This window comes from Histoplasma capsulatum, assembly GCF_000150115.1.
Source record: "Histoplasma capsulatum G186AR genomic scaffold supercont2.7, whole genome shotgun sequence".
NCBI classification, from domain to species: domain Eukaryota; kingdom Fungi; phylum Ascomycota; class Eurotiomycetes; order Onygenales; family Ajellomycetaceae; genus Histoplasma; species Histoplasma capsulatum.
This window is the reverse complement of record NW_025544807.1, coordinates 518073-536683: the sequence shown is the minus strand read 5'-3', so window position 1 is coordinate 536683 and position 18611 is coordinate 518073. Positions and strand designations below refer to the sequence as shown.

Sequence of the window (18611 nt, the reverse complement as noted above, 5' to 3'; positions counted from 1 at the left end):
TGGCATGTATTAATAAGTTAATGCAATTAAATATTTGCCACAGTATTTATTTATTTATTTTTTCCCTTCTAGAAATCTGTCTAGGAATTCAATTGAGTCATCTATATAGTTATGGCATTAAATCTAAAGTCTCAGATTATCTATGAACACAATAGAACTACATATTCATCCCATATACAGTATATTTAGATCACAGTAATCAACTTTTACTCTTTCATTAAAAACTGATATCTCTTCTGCCTCACTTCTTTTGTACTGGGTTACAAAGAAATCAGCATCAATTACAGTTAATATCTATTCAGTTCATACTGTGAGGTTTGAGCTTTCTGTATAATGCTTAATCACTATATCAGCAGCAGATGCTAAGATTTATATGGAGAGTATCTACAGTTAATTCATATTAGATCTCCTGTGAGTGAGCCTGTGTTATAAATCACTCATGATTAGTTAAACACTGGATTTTTAAAACATATAGAACAATGTTTGTAACCACAACTTTATTTCAGAAATGTTTATTGAAATTGAATGTAATTAAAATAGGTGAAGAAAAATAGAAGAGAGGGTATTAAACATGTTTCTGATTTACATAGAGGCCACTGTGTTTTATTATCAAAGAGGTAGAAGTAACAACTGTGAGCATGATTACAATGGATATGTTTAACAAATGGAAATAAAGGCTAAGTGGTGGGTAGGTATAGAAAAGAAAAGATGGGACAAAGGAAGTGTAAAGATTGTGTTACAGAATTTTCCGTATATCGAAGTCAAGATAGGTGTGAGAGGAGAATACTAGGGTCAAAGAGATTTTTTAAATAAAAATGTAAAGATCGGGAAGCATGTTTAGCTGAGAATAATAGGAGATTGGGGGTAGTAGCAGAAAACGCTGCACTCTTCTTACTGAAGTAATTTTTCCAAGTCCGCAACCCGCGACATCCTATCATCACGCTTCCGGTCTATTTTTTCTCTAAATGCTGTCGTCATCAGCGTACGTTTCTCTTTCTGCTTATCCAGTACCCGATCTTCAATACTATTTTCCATCACAAGACGCCATATAGTCGTCGGTCGCTTTTGTCCCAGACGATATACACGGTCAACAGCCTGGTCTTCAATCGCAGGAGCCCACCAGCTATCAGCAAGGATAACTTGATTTGCTGCGACAAGGTTAAGGCCCACGCTGCAGACGTTCAAACTAGCAAGAAGGACGGTGCAATTTGAATCGTTTGATAAAGCGTTCATTGCTGCATCTCTTTTGGCAGAACTCATTTTGCCATCTATGCGAGCAAACGTGATGCCATTTCGCACAAGCTGGGACTCGACTATGTCCAGGAAAGATACCCACTGGCTGAACACGACAGTTTTCGTATTGGGTGCTTGGCCCTTGGCTTTAAGGATTTTCAACAGGGCTTGAATTTTGCTGCTGGTAGTTTCGGAGTCGATGTCAATTTCGTTCGTGTCTTCGCCAAAATCTGCGGAGGGGGCAACCAGACTTTTGCAGTCTTCGATTTCCGCTCGGCAGAGGGGGCATTTGTGTTGGTGTTCAATGACTTGCTCGATACAAGAATAGTCAAATGTGTGAGCACATGGAGTGATGACTGGCTGTTGGAGAGTATCAAGGCAAATGGCACATATTTCTTGACTTTCTATTTTAAGCTGAAGAAGAGCTTGAAGTGCCTTGATATTTTGAGGGGTTAGTGCTACCACCTTGTGCTCCTCCAGCATTTCCATAAGGTTGTTAATGCGATTTTGGCAAAGCTTCCAGTGATTACACACTTGACGCATGCGGAGGAGAACTTCGAGGAGAACGGAGTATGTTGCCCCGCCCTTTTTGTTATTGGCGTTGGCGTGATAGTCCAACAGGACTCCCTTGGCTTCCGCCCTAAATTAATTCTTAGCTGATATTGAACAAATAATAATTGTGAATTTAATATATTCAGTACATACTGCAACATATCGTATTTCTCTTGTTCGTGCGGAAGAAATTTGACACGAAGCACGTGGGAAGAAAGAGGTGGGAGACGGAGGTTGATAAAATTCATTTCCTTCTTCCGTCGTAGACAGATGGTACCCATCAAAGCTTGAAGAAGAAGACTTGCATTAGGCTCACATGTTGTAAGAGGGCGAATTACAGCGCTATTAAAAACTGACAGGTCTTCAAGCCCTCCCGAAATGCGTAGATATTTTATTTGTGAGTATAAATCTTTTAGGTTATTGATGATGGGTGTTCCAGTGAGAGACCACCGGGAATCGGCTTCCAACCTGCATGCAGCGCGTGCTCCTCTAGTACGTGGGTTTCTGATTGTATGCCCCTCGTCTAAGACGATACGTCGCCAGCGCAGAGAGAACAACCCTTCTGATGGCTTGGAATTCAGTAGTTTGTTCTCAATCAGAGCATATTCCGAAGCAAGAGCCCCATACGTAGTAATGACTACATCGTACGTATTGAGTTTTTTCGCCTCCTTCTTCCCAACTCCGTGATAGATCAAAACTCGAAGGGCTTGGTCCTTGTGTATATGGTGTGAGATTTGATCTCGCCAGTTGCTCATGACACCAAGAGGTGAAATAACAAGAGTCGTTTTCGATGAGTCCTTTGTTCTAGGAGTTGAATCAGCTAAAATAAGTGATATAGTCTGTACTGTTTTCCCAAGGCCCATATCATCCGCTAGAATGCCGCCACTGGCAAGAGGCGGTTCGGCAGCCGTCGTATAGTTAGTTGCGATATTTGTAAACATATGGCCCGACCGTTTCCACAGCTGGACAACGTCTTGAGATCCTTTACTTGGCAACTTCGGTGATTCTTTGTCCAGCATCCACGCAAGGCCTTGGCGTTGGTATGGAAGCAATTCTGTGGAAAGAGCTTTCGGACATGGGGCCATTGGCATCCTTGCTAGCTCCTCTTCGTTTGTTCCAAACTTTTCCACAACTTGGCCCATCTCTCTAGGATTAAAGGTTGTACTTTGACCAATGATATCCTCTAACGAGGCAATTTCGTTTGTAGGTTCATTTCTAGATGGAATATATAGATTTGCGTACGTTGGGTCTCCCGAGGATTGCCACTGTTGGCCTTTGCCATTAACTAGAGACCGCCCCTGATTTGCGGCCTTTCGCGGGTGCGCAGCACTCTTCGCCTTCCCACTTCGGAAGCGTTTGATGGCTTTGAGGGGAAGGCGATCGCGCTCCATCTTCTGCATTAGTTCCAGCTGTTGAACTGGGTTGCTAGTCCCATATAGTTTAAGCTCGATGGGGCAATCAAAGAAACCCTTAACGCCGGATAATACGCCTTCTATGAGCAGCGATCTGGAGTCCTAAGTCCTTCTATTAGCGAGTCCCAATTATTTTGATAGCCAAACAAACCTACCATATACGGCGCTAACTTGCTAGCAGTAGTACGAGGCAGATGTCCAATCTGCACCCCCATAACGTTATCAACCCGGATTGCATTTTTATCATAACGATTACTTGGCTCTCTTTTAATTGTTACATATTCCCCGATCGTTGCGTGCCCTGTGTAATACCTCAGGCCAACGACCTTAGACGAAAGAGTGTCTTCGAACGGTTAGCAATTGGACAGAAAGGTTATGGAAGAATACGACACGGTAAATACCATATAGCTGGAAATTAGTATAGGCATCTTCTTGGGAACTTTGAGATACGTCCACAAGCTCCGAGGCACCACGGTCATCCTCATCTGTCGGCGTACCTCCTCCTCCCTGGCTGAGCGAAACCAGGTTCTGGGGAGAACTGGTGATTCGGCCACCGGGAGAAATTGAATGACCGAACCTCGCTTCTTTGCGTGGTTGATCGCTGGAGTCCGTGAGATCGATGAATTCAATCTTCCTCTTGCCTTTTAACGAAACCATTTCCGCCAGATATCAAGCCGGGGGATGGTTGCCAGGTACATATGCAAAGCAAAAATGAGAATAGTAAAAGAGGTTGGACAATTCCATGGAACTGTGAAATGAGAGCCAATGCGTCTACGCGGAACTGGATGGAACTGGCTGCAACGGAGAGAATTTGCTCTGGCGCATCCTTCAAGACCGCGCTTGACAGTTGTGGCTCCATCCCCGAAAACGCGCTAATGTCGCGATATCACGTGGATTGCTCTCTCTCTTTTTTTTTAGCACCAGAACTTCTCGTGTGTTTCTCGGCCTCTGCCTGAGTGCTCGCAACGGGATGGGCAAGATGAAGCGTGGAGCCATGGAAAATATGGCCAGCCGATAGTATAGCATACTTTGACTGCATAGTTTTTCGGTGAAACTGCGCCAATACTGAGCTGGGCAAGCAGCACCTGCTGAAGAACAGGGCTGGCTGCTTCGTTGCCTTAGTTTTCTGCAGAGGCTGTGTCTTATTGGCCTTTCTCAGGACATTCGGGGATGATCATGATTGGGGCCTCTTAGCGAAGCTGTCTGGCATCGTGCCTCGTCCAGCTTGTCCTGTCGAAAACTTTCCTTCTTCACTGCAACATCTCGCGATGTTGCGTGCTTGAACGAGTCAGCAACGACGGAGTAGTTGGGTACGAGAAACTCAAAGGGACCACGAATTTCTTGGTCCCCCACTACCCAGTTATCCATAACTACGAAATATGGATGAACTTGCTGTCCCGCCGTCGTACCTCGTTGCCGTTCAGCAACTGCGCAGCAGGTATGACGAAGCCATTGCTGCTGGCCGGGTCAGGCCATTTCTTTTTCCCCATAGCTTTGCCCCATTGATCATTCTTATTCTCTCGCTCCTTGTGAAAACCCACCGTAAAGGTCCTTGGAAAATCATGAAATACCTCTCGTTTGGTGCTGTCGCTTGTTCAGCATTATATAACATACTTCACTCTCGAATGTACCTTGGAGGCAATGGCTGCGTCGTCGGAATAGCCTCCTTTTGGTACATAATGTTGAGTGCCTCACTGCTGCTTTTCAATGATCCTCAGGAAAATTTCAAACGCATTGAAAGAAAGATAGTTTCTCCACATAATAAGGAGAACTCTCCTAGTTATGAGAGTCGGGAGTTAGTGCTAACGTCAAACATGTCTCTTGAGGAGAATAAAGTTGGATATGCCAATTTCAGATTGTCACGAAGAACCACAAAACCGGCTATAAAACCGGGAATAAAGCGCAAGCCCTGCCCTCAAGAAACCAGAGAGATGTACGTTTTGCGGTGGCAGGCGTATCCGAAGACATTTCTCCACCGCCTGGCATGGGTCTGGGACCTTATCATCAATATGCGTGGGCCTGGTTGGAATTGGCGTATTTCCACAATTCCGCCGCTACCAAAATTTACTCCTTGTCACCTCGATCGGCCATCGCATGAAATCAACAGACTCGAAACCGTGAACTTAAGTGATACCAAATCCGCCGCGAAATCCGCGCTATTCCGTATGATATGGAGTTACCTTGGCCTAGATGCCCTAAAGGTCATCATGATGCTCGATCCCTATTTCTGGGGTATTGTTTCTTCCCCGCCACCATCACCTCTCGACTCCTTCGGCACTTTGGGAATGGCCGCCACCCAAACCTATCGCCTCGTCTTCTCGCTGATGGGCGTTATATGTGCAGTAGAATGTGCGGCTTCCGCCGTTTCTCTGCTCTGTCTTAGCATTTCATTATGGCTCCCCTTCGCTCGCAAATGGACCTTGATCCCAATTGAAGCCCCATGGTTATACCCAAAAGCATTTGGATCTTGTTTTTCTTCGTTGCTCGACCATGGCCTCATCGGCTTCTGGAGTAAATGGTGGCACCAGATTTTCCGCTTTAACTTCGTCCAGCCCAGCAATTGGATCTATGCTCACCTTCCACATCGACTTCAAAAGCCATTTTTAAGACGACTTCTCCAGTTGTACGTTGTGTTCGGCTTGAGTGGCCTATTACACGCCGCTGGCAGCTACACGCAACTGGCCCCAACAAGACCCTTCTCCAGCATTTTCCCGTTTTTCTTTCTTCAGGCCCCGGCAATCATGTTCCAGGACCTCGTTGCCAAACATGCCATCGCGCGTCTTCCGTTTCGCTTTCCACACTGGCTCTGTCGATCTACGAATTTCATATTTGTTGTGGTTTGGGCGTTTTTAATTGGACCCCTGGGCGCAGATGATTTTTCAATAGGCGGAGTATGGTTGGTCGAGCCGATTCCCCTCAGCCCGATTCGTGGTTTGGGATATGGTGCAGAAGGCGAAGGCTGGTGGTGTTGGAAAGGACAGGCATTTCAGCACTGGCGGGGCGAAAAGTGGTGGGATGTTGGGATACGGTTTATGTGAAACATAAATGTAATGCCTCAATTGGCAACTTGCAAGTTCGGTATGGATATTCATTTTCCAGCGATGCATGACAATACTCTCATGGAAGAGGTGGAAAGGAGAGCGACATAGCATGATCGACCTTCTTCTTGGAGTAGCTGAGTTCACTCAATTAGGCTTGCTTTCAACCTCCTTGATAGAAATGTGAAGGACTACTTTTTAGGGTATCACAGGCATTATTTCCTATATCATTTAGATACTTGGTCTTATAGAAGCTCGCAGAATGGGGGAGGCGAGGGGAGGGGTTGAGTACCGTCGCAAAGAATTTTCGGAAAAAGTTGTTAACTACCCCAATGTCTCCAGATTTGTGATATTTGGAACTTTTATAAATTTAATAATGATAATAATAACATACAAACGTGAAGTTAGATAGGATGATAGGGCTACAGTATAGATGATCTGCCCTACCCTCTCAAGTTTAAATCCAAACACGTAGTTCATCATTCTCCTTCCTCGTCATCCTCGTCGGTGTCCGGTTCAATATTCAGGGTGGGGATTTCATCATCGGATTCGCCATCACCTTCCCCCGCACCATCGTTATTCCTTATCTCGACTTTCTCTGTACCAGTTGCTGCAGAGTTAAAATTTTGTGCGGAAGTCAATTGAATAGCGGGCGCAGGCGTATCAAAATTCGTGACCCTTTCCTTTGGGGGTTCAGCAGGTACTACTTGTCTCGCAACTACCCTCGCTGGGTGACTGTAGCTGTGTGATTGCACCGCTTCAACACGTATTCTTTTGGTATGCGAAGGTAAAAGATTCTGAGATTCCGATGGGGGTGTTGGTTGCTCATCAGTCGTTAGAATATCATCCAACGCTCGTTTATTTAGTGGCCTTGTAAGTTCTTCAGGCACCGCATCTGATGACGGCACCAATGCGGTCACCGACCTCGGTTCAGAGTCGTCTTCTCCATTAGCTACTTCCCATTCGTTTGACTGTGAGTCTCCTATTAGGACCGGCATTCTCGGCCGTAGAAATGACTCAACTCCAGGCAATTCCGAGAAACCTCGAGTGAGGAACGGCATAATGCTTGGGGTATTGAAGCCATTAGATGTTGCTGGCACGGGGTTGAGGACGCTAGCCATCATAATAGATTCTTTCTTCGTTATGATCGCTGTGCGATCGATTTCCGTTCGGAGATATGTGGGAGTGTGTTCAGCCGGGAGGAATGTGAGGAGACTTGTGAGAAGATCTGCAGCCGCACTTTTCAGACCCGGAAGGGGATGTTCCGCGTCAATGCTAGCTTTGTGGTTTATATTCAGGAAAGAGTCCACATTGCTTGTCGTTGGATTTGGCTTCGCAGCAGATTTTCCATTAATAGGTTGATTATCACCCACAGCCTTGCTTGTAGAGGACGGTAAGAGGTCCTGGCACGCGAATCGGATAATTGATGCCAAGGGCGTTACACCAGGTTTTATGATGGATGGACCAATAATAGGCAGCAGAGTATTTAACACTTTGTAAACGGCAATGCGTATGTGAATATTGCTGTGTTCGGCTTCAAATATCCAAAGAGTTTGCTCAAGACAACTTTGGGCAATCGGGATGCTTCCTAGGCCCAATCTTTCAACGATAGTGCGCAAAAGATCTAGAACCGCAATATGAAGCCGGGGTAACTCAGCCCAAAGGCTCTCCCTTTCTTCCCGGCCAACTTCGGGATTTAAATCTGTCACACACTGTGAGGCGTCATCTGATGATGGGGTGGTCACTGAGACTAAACGACTGGACAAATCAAGTATGGACCCTAACGGAATTGCTACTGTGGAGCTAGTTTGCATTGAAACGAATTCAGTAAGCAACTTCAAAAGGTTTTCTAACTTCTCAGTACCAGCGTATATACCTTGCCAGGTTGGAGACCCAAGCGCATCGGGATGACCATCTCCAACCGGATGATCGTAATTTTTTGGTCTAGATGGGCGGCGTAAAGTGGTATCAACAGACTCCCACTGTTCCACAACACCTCGGAACAAGTGATCACTTGTCTGATGTAGGGACGATATTGTAGACCTACAAGCCTTAAGCCATTCTTCTCCGCCAGTATTCTTAGGTGCACATTGATGTAGGGTGATGAAAAGCCGTTGGGCCAGGCGTATGCCCGACCTTGATAGTGAACCAGAAACGCCGAACGGCGCAATGAGGGGCAATATCAGGCCATGGATTTGCGACGAAAATGGACGAAAAATGGTAGGATGATGGGGGAGCAACTCGAGAAATACACGCAGAACGGTGTCAAGCAATGGATTAATTCTTTTCAGTTGTCTCGCTTGCCCATCTATTGGTTTCACAGAAACCAAATTCAAACAAGATGTAATAAAAGTGGGCAGTGACGGTGTGGTTATTTCTCGCACCAAGGTTTGGTATGGATAAGTCAGTCGGAATATGCGCGTCAAAGTAATGAGGGAGAGCTTTTTAGTTGACAGAGGATCGGATCTCTGTGCATGAGTTGTTAGCATATCTCAATGAGTAGGATCAGGGAAGAGAAACCAAATAAAAAAATTGAAACGTACCCCTAGAATACCTAGAAGGCCCCGAACCCAAGCTTCGCAGCCACGGAGAATCTCCCATTGTCCCGCTTCTATCATTGCCTTAACAAGTATAACTCCGGTCCACCGCCCTTCAACGCTCTGATCTTGTAAGAGATTTGTAATGCGGGTTTTCAATTTCTGCACCAGCAATGCATTGTGTGACTCCCTAGAAACTTTTTTCTGACTTTGAGGCACCGATAATATACTTCCACAATCAGCGACAGCTGTCGCAATGTAGGTCGCAATCGACGGAAGCTCCTTCGCGGGCGTTGTCAGTAAGCGGTGAGTCGCTGCTCGAATGCAAATCGGAGCAGCCATGGTGGGCGGCACAGGCGCTGAAACTAGAAGCTGAATCGCCTCGGATGTTTGAGGCGGCAGCTAACGAGGTATTTCGTTCCAATTCATATTGGACGTGTATGGGGCTGGCTGCCGGTCTAGAAATTTAAGTGACCAAGAACTTTTTTTGCCGAGATTTGGACCAAGGTCTGTTGCCGCCGCGTGCGTCAGCGCTTAGCCCGCCAAGCAACGGCTAACCACCCTGCGGCAAAGGCTTCGTGGGTTTACGCCCAAGACTATAGCAACCTCAGGTGTTGTGTTCTGGCTGTACCTTTGTCCCGGGATCTCGGCAAAACTGCGTTTGATTTGGATCTACTGACCATGTTGTTGATGTGGTGACTGTCCCATCCGCTTACCTTGACACAACCATGACCGTACGTCACCTTTGCCTTCAATTGAGGAGTATTAATCCACACCCTACAACCAGAAGTATGTGCAATGGGACTCACAGGGTGGGCCATGTAGGGTCGAACTCCCGAGAAGGGGCAGAGCTATATTGAGGCTTTGGATACGGCCAGATGCAACGACAGTTGGAATGACGTCCCAGAGCTCGTTCGAAAAATCGAGAAGCATTGCCCGGAGCGAAGATGTACGATTCGTGTATTACCCTGAATCCCTACAACAAAATCACTGACACCCAAGTTCTCTATTAGGCCTAATAGAGGTTGCGCGTACCGAGTATCATGTCGTAAGCTACCTGAACAAGCGACCTAACACTGCCTCCACCGGCTCAGGATCTACAGAGACAAAGCTCCATGATCTGATACCAGGATTGCTCTCTGTGATGGAAGAGGAAGGGAGCCTGCCACAAGATGTTTTCCAAGCTCAAGTGTGTTTGGGCTGGTTGCACTGGACGCTATCGGAGCCTGCACTGGCATCCTCTCGCCTGCCCAAGGATTTTGATGTGACACTGCGGAGGCTGTTCGGTGATGAACAGGTCCTATCGCCCTGGACAGAGGTCTGCATTATAAAAGGGGGATATATGAAGGGTATGTAACCCTTATATTCTAGTACTACATTACGATACTCAAATAGCATGCTGTTTTCATAGGCGCAGCACAGGCATTAGTTTCAGGGCCTGAAGATGCGATACGCACTTTCAAATTGGTATTACCTTGGATCTCCGCTCCGTCTTCGACCTCCCCGTCAAATCCGCAATTTCTATTCTGGTCTGAACAGCTATTGGCCAGGGCCGCACTCCTTGCAAGCGAAGCCGCATCGGAAGGGCCTCTGGCAAATGAACAAACGGCTGAGTTTGCCCTGAAGGCGTTTCGGCTTTGGGCGGCCCACCGTAACGTACAACAAGGTGACCCAGCGTCGGATGTTGTAATCACTGCTCCAGCCAGTCCAGGGTCAAGAGCTTCAATATGGAAAGCCTATTACACCTACTTATCATCGACTTTGTACCAAGTAGCTTATACTTCTCCGTCAGAAAGCCAGAGACGTGTTCAACTAACAACGGAAATCCGTCGCGTGGAGGCTATTTGTGAAAATATTGTGATTAAAAACACCACATTTCCAAAGGCAGAGGTCAAAAATACAGAAGTTGAAGCGTGGGTAGAACAGTTCATTCAAAATTGGGAGGTCCTTTGTGGGTCAGGGTGGCGGGACGGCGATTTTGGGGAAGGCGGGCATGATGCTTTTTCTCGCAACGTTCTCGATGTGGGTTTTAGTCCCAAGGGTGTCACTTTCATTATGCTAACTCCCTTCTACTTAGATGCTGTATCGAGCAGCTACCGTGACATTTCATTCTACCCTCATTCTTCGCCGCCTTTTCCATGTTCACGCAGCCTTAGCTGAGTTTAACCTCGCGATCAAAGCACTGGAAACGTACATCGATCTCACCACTAGCGCAAAAGCGCGGGCAAAAAAATCTCCGGAGGCTGCTGGCGAGCTGGAGGATAATGAGACATTTGCCCTCACTCTTTCTGAGGGAATAACAATGCTATCCTGCTTCGGCTCCTACAAGGAAGCGAAAAAAGCAAAGGAATTAACCGATATGCTGCAGAAATTATTGGACGAGCTGGTTTGTAACAACTCGACCACCAACTCAACCAAGCCACCAGTTTCAGAAGAGCCAACGGCAATTTTTTCCCATGGCGAAACTTTGTCTCCCACGACATTTTCAATCGCATATCGCGCAATCGGAATTGGCCTCGCGAATTGGGCAAGATGGACTCCGATAAATGAAGCGCGAACTGACATCCAAACCGATGGCATAGCTGCTCTTGAAAGATCACTAACTTTTGGGTCACCAGAGGAAACAGATGTGGCATCGACGTTCGCACTTGCGCTCCTCCTTGCAGAAACTAGGGATATTGATGGCGCAATTGATTGTGTCCGAACAGCTTTATTGTCAGCGCAATCCGTGGACTCGGGCGCACAAGGACAATCACACTGGGTCAGCATCAAGGAGCGAGATCTCGTGCCGCTATGGCATTTGCTCGCTCTCCTACTAAGCGCAAAACAGGATTTCGAGGCTGCGAATAAAACCTGTATCGCCGCTTTTAACAGCGTTCCAAGCGTCAATTTTCTCCATGAACCAGATGAAAAGCTTTCCCAACATAAGAAGCAAGACTCTGGAGAGAAAGCTGCCCATTGGCTTTCAGCCGCCGCCATCGAGGAGAGTAGAGGCACACCCAACGAAATGGAAGCTCGCGAAAAGGAGAGCATCGTTGAATTACGAATTACCCAGCTTAAGCTTCTGGAAATACTGCACGGACCAGAATATGCACTAAACCAGTCTGAGGATCTCCTCAGTCTTTACGGGCGTTTGTTTACGGATCTCGAGTTTGATAGGAAAAATGATCCAAAGCGATCGGATAATCTCATCCCTCCTAAGAGTTCAGCGGGAACAACTCGAAGCTTCCGCGGCAGTATTTTTGGTCGAAGGAAGAGTGTTAAATATGTGGAGAAAGCCAGTTCTTTTAGAATTGAACCCAATATGACACCTAGAGTACCATCAACTTCGTCCGGAGGTGTTTCTATTGATCCAGACGCACCGACGATTCAAGTTACGGATGAGGATCGGCCGGCGTCAAGCGAGCATCCGCATACAGCCGGTACCGGTGGCTCTACTCAGCATAGAATTCATCGGCGGGACGGTAGTATGAAATCTATACGACCACACAGCTTAGATAGAACAGCTCGCTCAACTCGCCCAAATACAATAAAAAAACACAAACGCCAAAATGCTGGGGAAAACTCACCGATATCCGGTGATGTATTGCCTCAAGCAGATCGTTCCGAGGATCCTCCATCCCCAAGTCATGCATTGACACGCAATGGAAGCCATAAAACGCCCAACGAAGAGTCCATTTCCTCCTGTTGCCCGAAAAGTAACCTACTCCGATGGGGCCAATTTTCACGAAGCGTTCGCTTCGACTCCCCCACACGCGCACTCACTCGGTTTCCGAAAGTTCAAACGCAAATTCACGCCCATGGCTTGCTAATAAAAATATGGTTGTTCATCGCAGGGCTTTATCGACATGCAGCGCTTTTCGAAGACGCGCTGGAAGCCTGCAACGAGGCGTCAGAACAAGCCAGATGCGTAGAATCACTCATCGCAGGACAAGAGTCTTCAGCTAGAGCATTCGCCGATTCCGGTTGGGGAGGAACAAAGAGTTCCGACGAGCTTTGGGGGGACGTGTATGCTGAAAGAGGACGCCTCGCTCTAGCAACGGCGCGGCCCTATGATGCGATCAATCATTTTGAAGACGCCCTTATGTACTATCCGGATCACATTTCAGCTACAGTGGGCCTGGCTAACCTCCTTCTTGATATTTATGACCAAACATTACCTCTCGAGAAGTCCGAACCTGACCTAGACACCAACACGCCTGGTGTGTCTCTGTTATCATATTCGTCAAAGTTTGAAGCGAGCCCCAAACCGCACGATGGCGAACCTACCCAGGGCAGCGGTGGCCCCTCCCCATCACAAGAAATCACACCCGAAGCTCTAGATCGGCTTGCCGCACGCGATAGGGCTTATGGCCTTCTATCCGCGTTGACAAAACTCGGAAGTGCATGGGATAACTCTGAAGCGTGGTTTGCTTTGTCAAGAGCTTATGAGCAAAGCGGCCAAATAAATAAGGCTAAAAAAGTCCTTTGGTGGTGTGTGGAGCTTGAGGATAGACGACCTATCCGGCATTGGTGGAACGTCGGGTCTGGGGGATATGTTCTATAAGCTACTGTGGTAAATGTATACCAGCATGAGCTTAGCCAAAAATTGGAAATTCATGTCACAAAAACAATTTTGTCCTTCAACCAATTTTTTTTGGTGTTCTTATTCTTATTCCTTACATATCTTGTTCTCTTCCTTGTGTACAAGAATACCCCCACCACATACTCTAAACGACATATATCTCATAAAACCGCTTATTTGGCCTGTGGTGATGGTTCGGCGGCGATTAATTTTCTTCTTCTCGTGCTCAAAAAGCATGGTACCGATATCGCCCTTGTATTGTCCATATCCTCTTATAGAAAAATATCGTTGTGCTTCTCTCAAAATCTCTATTCAATGTGAATAAACTATCACATTTCATTCTATAGGCATAGAAAAGTGGATATATGTACAGTGCAATAGTCGCCGCCAACCACCGCCCTTCAAATCTAGGACCGTGCGAAAGAAGCCACCCATGGGAGGGTCTTTTCCATTTAAACTGATCACACATTTATCTGGGTACTGCAACGGGCTTCCAAGCAGAATATTTCGGCCTCACGCTGCAGAGTGGGGTTATTGTAAGTATAACTGTTCTGAAGGTTACTCCCATATCGACTGGGAAGAAAGGAGTGGACTCACGTGGAATATGGTTTGTACGCGCCACGAGTTAGCGTCATAGTTGGTCGGTGCTCCGGCAGTTCCCATGATCGCACGCCGGCTTGCAAGATTGCATCTTGGGTTGGAGGCTTGTCGACCATATAGGCTAACCATGCGTGCCTAGAAAGTAAGAGAACCAAAACGTAAGAATTCCATTATAGTTCTGGGAGCTTCCTAATCGATAGGAAGTTCAAGAGTATGATTGAGGACAAATTAGCATACCAGCCAACATCAATTTGGGATGCGTCGAATTCTTTCTGTGTATAGTCGACCCAGCGCGTTCGAACTAGAATGGAAGGGAAATTAGTTTCTGCACCAAAATGATGTTGCAAATGTATAACTGGCACTACTAACGCGGTAGCTCTTCCATGTTCTCATAATATTTGTTTCCGTATCGGTCTGTAGCTATCAACGTCCCAGCTTTGGTATCGCCTATTCCATTGTGTTAGCCATGTTCTCATCAGGCACAAATTCGGGCTGGGACACTGACCAATATACTATTATCCAGCGCCAAAATATAGGTGAGCATGTCATTAAGCCAAACAATCGGATGATCGAGAGGCAGAAAAGAACTTGAATTGAAGCGTACCTGCATTTGGTGGCCATATTCCTGTTGAAAGTGTATGAGGTTAGTATCAGCAATTGCACGCAGGAAAATGGAGGACGAACTTTGAAGCCAATCCGCCACAAGTTGCGGGCGGTACGGAGTACTGTCGACATCTTGAGGGCTACAAAGGGTATATGCCGTTGACAATGTTCTAGTCAAATTGTCGGAGTTGCTTTATGTTGGCGAGACTCGATGTCATGTCGCCAAAAGAGGCTTAGCGCCCGAATCTCTCCCAGGCAAGTTGTACGTTGGAAATATTTGAAGATAGCACTACTAGTCAAGACTTCATATTCCTGACCAATTGAGGGATCATGAATTCAATTGGAATTTCTTTCGCTTCCTCTTTACGATGATCAAACATATTGGGCTTCAAACACTTCGTTCCTCCTGCCGCAGAACTTCCATCACTCCTTGGCGTTCTGTCCGCAAGTTCGCCTCTCATCCATACCAGACACAATCCACGTCCTCCCCAGCGTCGCCCCTTGGTGTGATAACTGCTGAGCTAGACAATATTGCTCCTAGGTTTGAAATACAGCCATCCCAGATTAGCATCTTAGACTCTCCCGCTAACTTCTACGACACTCTGAAAGTAAGTGCGCTATACTACCTGCGCTCAGCCAGTTCATAATGGCATTTTCTAAAGCTACTACTTCCTTCCACAGGATAAAATTCGAAATGCCAAAAAAAGAATATATCTTTCAACTCTATATATTGGCAAGACGGAATTCGAGCTCATCGAAACCATAAATGAAAGCCTGCGTCGAAACTCCGAGCTCCAGGTCTCGATTCTGACGGATGCTCTACGGGGTACTCGCGAAAGCCCAAAGCAATCTTGTGCATCCCTTTTAGCGTCCCTAGTCGCAGAACATGGTCCGGATCGCGTGGAGATACGGATGTTTCACACCCCTAACCTTACCGGGCTAAAAAAGAAATACGTGCCGAGGAGAATAAATGAAGGATGGGGCCTACAGCATATGAAGCTATACGGAATCGATGATGAAATCATATTATCCGGGTGTGAGACCACTGTTCTGATTTATGTACAAGTGTGGCTTTTTTCTAACACATCTCTGCCAGAGCAAACCTCTCAAACGACTACTTCACCAACCGATTAGACAGATATCATGTCTTTAACTCAAAACCACTAGCTGACTATTACTCCCGAATCCATCATTCAGTCTGTAGCCTCAGCTTCCTAGTCCTCCCAGACTCGGAGGATAAAACGGGATATGCTCTCTCCTGGCCAGCGTCTAATGGTACTCCATCACCGCTTGATGACCCGGAAAACTTCATTTCATATGCATCCACCATTTTGGTACCCTTAATAAAACCATCGAAATCTAGCCCTCTACCACCGCCGGCGTCATCTAAGCCCACATTTGTCTATCCGGTGGCGCAGTTCAGTCCACTATTAAAACCTGATGAATCCACCGAATACCCTGCGGTGACAACAATCCTCAGCCTCCTTTCCAGCTCACCTTCCTTAGCAAACTCCAGCTGGCTTTTTACAGCAGGTTACTTCAACATTCACCCTGTCCTATCGTCCCTCTTGATATCCAGTACATCTTCAGGAGCAACGGCCATATCTAGAACTCAAGGCACTGTCGTAACCGCTTCACCCTGGGCGAATGGATTTTACGGCTCTGCTGGTGTATCAGGAATGCTGCCAGCAGCATACACCCATCTGTCGGCACGATTTCTGGATCGTGTTGCAGAAGCTCAAAAAACTAACTCAATTCAACTGAAGGAATGGCGACGCGGCACCGTCGGACAACCAGGAGGATGGACCTATCATGCCAAAGGTCTCTGGATAACTCTTCCCGATAACAAACACCCGAACATCACTTTCGTAGGGAGCAGCAACTATACAAAGAGAAGTTACAGTCTTGATTTGGAGGTCGGAGCGGTCGTAGTGACGTCCGACGAATCTCTGACACGGAGATTGTCAGAGGAGACAGAGTGGTTACAGAAGGACGCCACTGCCTTGTCCAGGGACGATCTGAGAAAGGTTGAGAGGAGGGTTGGATGGAATGTACGATTAGCTATGTGGATTGTGGAAAAGGTTGGAGGGGCATTGTAGATTAATATAGACAATATGGACTTCATCTCGCGAGCATTGTACAACTGTACAGTACGAAATCCTTTGAAGGCGTTATTATGTTATTATAGACATTGAAGGACCAAATATAAAATATGGTTTGGTTTATTAAAGCCAATAATTGTTCGCCCGAACTTTTTCCATTCCTCGGGACGCCTGCTTGACCCATTTTATCTATGCCAATTTGCTGAATATTATTTATAAAATATCCTCAACGGCCGAATGTATGCACCGATTAGAAGACAAAACGCCTTAAACATGATCCGAACATGCAGTCATTAGCTTGAGTCAAGAAATGACAACCAAAATCATAAGGGGATTCCCCTATACTTTCCCAGGTAATCTCGCCGGTCCCAGACCCTGTCGAATCTCGTCGAGCATCCGAATTCCGACGACCTCATTTCCATTCTTTCCCCTCTTCCCCTTCGGCCCCTTCCTTTTAGCATGCACTCCACGATCATCCCACCCATCCAAGAACCCATCCATAATCTGATTGAAGTCTGACCGAAGCGGTGTCCCACCGCTAACCAGACTTGGTATTTCAGAGACCGTTGACATCCCACTAACCACAGACATGTCATCAGCCATGCTAGAGCCATCGTAGTCCTCGCCTTGTTCATCGACCGCATAGAGCGCTTCAATTCTCTCGAACCTGTCGTCGAGAAGACGATGGCCCTCAGTTCGCGCGAGAGATGATGAGGTCATCGAGTACGCAGAGGGGTTGGTGAGTGCCCCCTTACGTTTTTTTCTGCGGACGGGGGTCCCGCCAGCGGTGAACATTGTAGATGCCACGGTTCCAGCATGTAACACGGAGACGGTTTCTCCCTGTGTAGAGGGTGCGGAGGGCTTGGATTTCATATCTTTCTTGTACTGGGCGAAATTTCGAAGCCAGTCTCCCTCTGCGGCAGCTGTGTCTGGGATGTGCTCATCGTCTACAGGTCCTTTCGTGGATGGTGTAGCAGCTTTGGTGCTTACACTTGGTTGCTTTGGTGCCTTTTCCGTTGCGTCTGATTCCCAGCCTTCGTCGTCATCTTCAATATGGGTATCCCTCCATTCACTTGGATCTACTTCAGCATCTATCCCACCTTGCACCAGAGACTCAAACAAGTCACCATCTTCGTCACTATCAACAAATGCATCGTCTTCAAGGGCCTCCAGGGCTTCTCTTAGTCGAGGATCCATATCTGGTTGAAATCCAGCAATGGCATCTGGGACATCTTGTTGGTCTTGATATGTTTGTTTCCGAGAATATGCTGAAGCCGTGGAAAGCGCATCGTGATGGCGAACCGACGCAAGATCCTCTACATCATCAAGCGAAGTTTCCTTCAATGCCTCCTCAAGCCTCATGCCTTTGATCTTCCCTTTCCCCTTCACCGGCGTCGCTTCAACAAAATATGACTGTCCACTCCCATCACCGCCCAAGTCCCGCAAATGCTGCATATAATCATATTGGGAATCATCGTAATATATCCCATAGTTCGCCGCTTCACCTTCATTCTTGCGTATCTGGGAGCCTGCAAATTCCTTCTCGAGTTCCGACAGTACCTTGGAAGCTCTTGAAGGTTTCAAAGATGATTCCGTTGTTGGAGTACTGGATACCTTGTGAAGGACTCTATCGTCCGCGTCTGGGTCGTGTATTAAAGGGTCATTTTGCGACCTGTGGAAAAGCTGATAGGTGGTGGCAGACTTTTTATTACTAGATGCGGATAAAAAAAGGAACTCCGTGTTAGCTAGCCATGCCAAACACCATGAGCTGGGTGGGAACAAGTCTGTGATCTTACATCCATTGCCTCCGTGGAGGCATTTTGTCATCACAAGCCGCTAAAAGCAATGAAGGCGGGATTCACGGTTTCGTTGAAATGTCGTAAGTATCCCCTTTCTCTTTGGCGCGAGGTATTACTCTTTTTTACTCTTGAGCGCTCGGGTGGGGATAGAATAAAAATCCCTTATCTTTT

General features: G+C 46.8%; 7 protein-coding genes across 7 annotated transcripts; 3 read left to right on the top strand and 4 right to left on the bottom strand.

The window, feature by feature from the left end:
- Nucleotides 1–891: 891 nt before the first annotated feature.
- Nucleotides 892–3854, bottom strand: HCBG_05466 (DNA repair and recombination protein RAD5B; the record flags this gene model as incomplete). The annotated part of the gene is made up of 4 exons (XM_045432515.1): nucleotides 892–1873; nucleotides 1939–3299; nucleotides 3353–3540; nucleotides 3599–3854. 4 exons carry the CDS (start codon nucleotides 3852–3854, stop codon nucleotides 892–894), a joined length of 2787 nt encoding a protein of 928 aa, XP_045286631.1.
- Nucleotides 3855–4576: 722 nt separating this feature from the next.
- HCBG_05465 (uncharacterized protein) lies at nucleotides 4577–6235 on the top strand (the record flags this gene model as incomplete). Its single annotated transcript, XM_045432514.1, has 1 exon — nucleotides 4577–6235. One exon carries the CDS (start codon nucleotides 4577–4579, stop codon nucleotides 6233–6235), a length of 1659 nt encoding a protein of 552 aa, XP_045286630.1.
- A 479-nt stretch (nucleotides 6236–6714) lies between these two features.
- Nucleotides 6715–9114, bottom strand: HCBG_05464 (uncharacterized protein; the record flags this gene model as incomplete). The annotated part of the gene is made up of 2 exons (XM_045432513.1): nucleotides 6715–8703; nucleotides 8779–9114. The coding sequence occupies 2 exons, from the start codon at nucleotides 9112–9114 to the stop codon at nucleotides 6715–6717; spliced, it is 2325 nt and encodes a 774-aa protein (XP_045286629.1).
- Nucleotides 9115–9500: 386 nt separating this feature from the next.
- HCBG_05463 (uncharacterized protein) lies at nucleotides 9501–13318 on the top strand (the record flags this gene model as incomplete). Its single annotated transcript, XM_045432512.1, has 5 exons — nucleotides 9501–9506; nucleotides 9598–9721; nucleotides 9786–10090; nucleotides 10168–10794; nucleotides 10850–13318. The coding sequence occupies 5 exons, from the start codon at nucleotides 9501–9503 to the stop codon at nucleotides 13316–13318; spliced, it is 3531 nt and encodes a 1176-aa protein (XP_045286628.1).
- A 290-nt stretch (nucleotides 13319–13608) lies between these two features.
- On the bottom strand, nucleotides 13609–14692 carry HCBG_05462 (NADH-ubiquinone oxidoreductase; the record flags this gene model as incomplete). The annotated part of the gene is made up of 7 exons (XM_045432511.1): nucleotides 13609–13854; nucleotides 13934–14071; nucleotides 14174–14237; nucleotides 14306–14383; nucleotides 14442–14448; nucleotides 14541–14561; nucleotides 14621–14692. 7 exons carry the CDS (start codon nucleotides 14669–14671, stop codon nucleotides 13806–13808), a joined length of 408 nt encoding a protein of 135 aa, XP_045286627.1.
- A 167-nt stretch (nucleotides 14693–14859) lies between these two features.
- On the top strand, nucleotides 14860–18316 carry HCBG_05461 (CDP-diacylglycerol-glycerol-3-phosphate 3-phosphatidyltransferase; the record flags this gene model as incomplete). The annotated part of the gene is made up of 3 exons (XM_045432510.1): nucleotides 14860–15147; nucleotides 15221–15573; nucleotides 15636–18316. 3 exons carry the CDS (start codon nucleotides 14908–14910, stop codon nucleotides 16636–16638), a joined length of 1596 nt encoding a protein of 531 aa, XP_045286626.1.
- On the bottom strand, nucleotides 15882–18571 carry HCBG_05460 (low-temperature viability protein ltv1; the record flags this gene model as incomplete). The annotated part of the gene is made up of 2 exons (XM_045432509.1): nucleotides 15882–18352; nucleotides 18438–18571. The coding sequence occupies 2 exons, from the start codon at nucleotides 18458–18460 to the stop codon at nucleotides 16981–16983; spliced, it is 1395 nt and encodes a 464-aa protein (XP_045286625.1).
- Nucleotides 18572–18611: the final 40 nt, after the last annotated feature.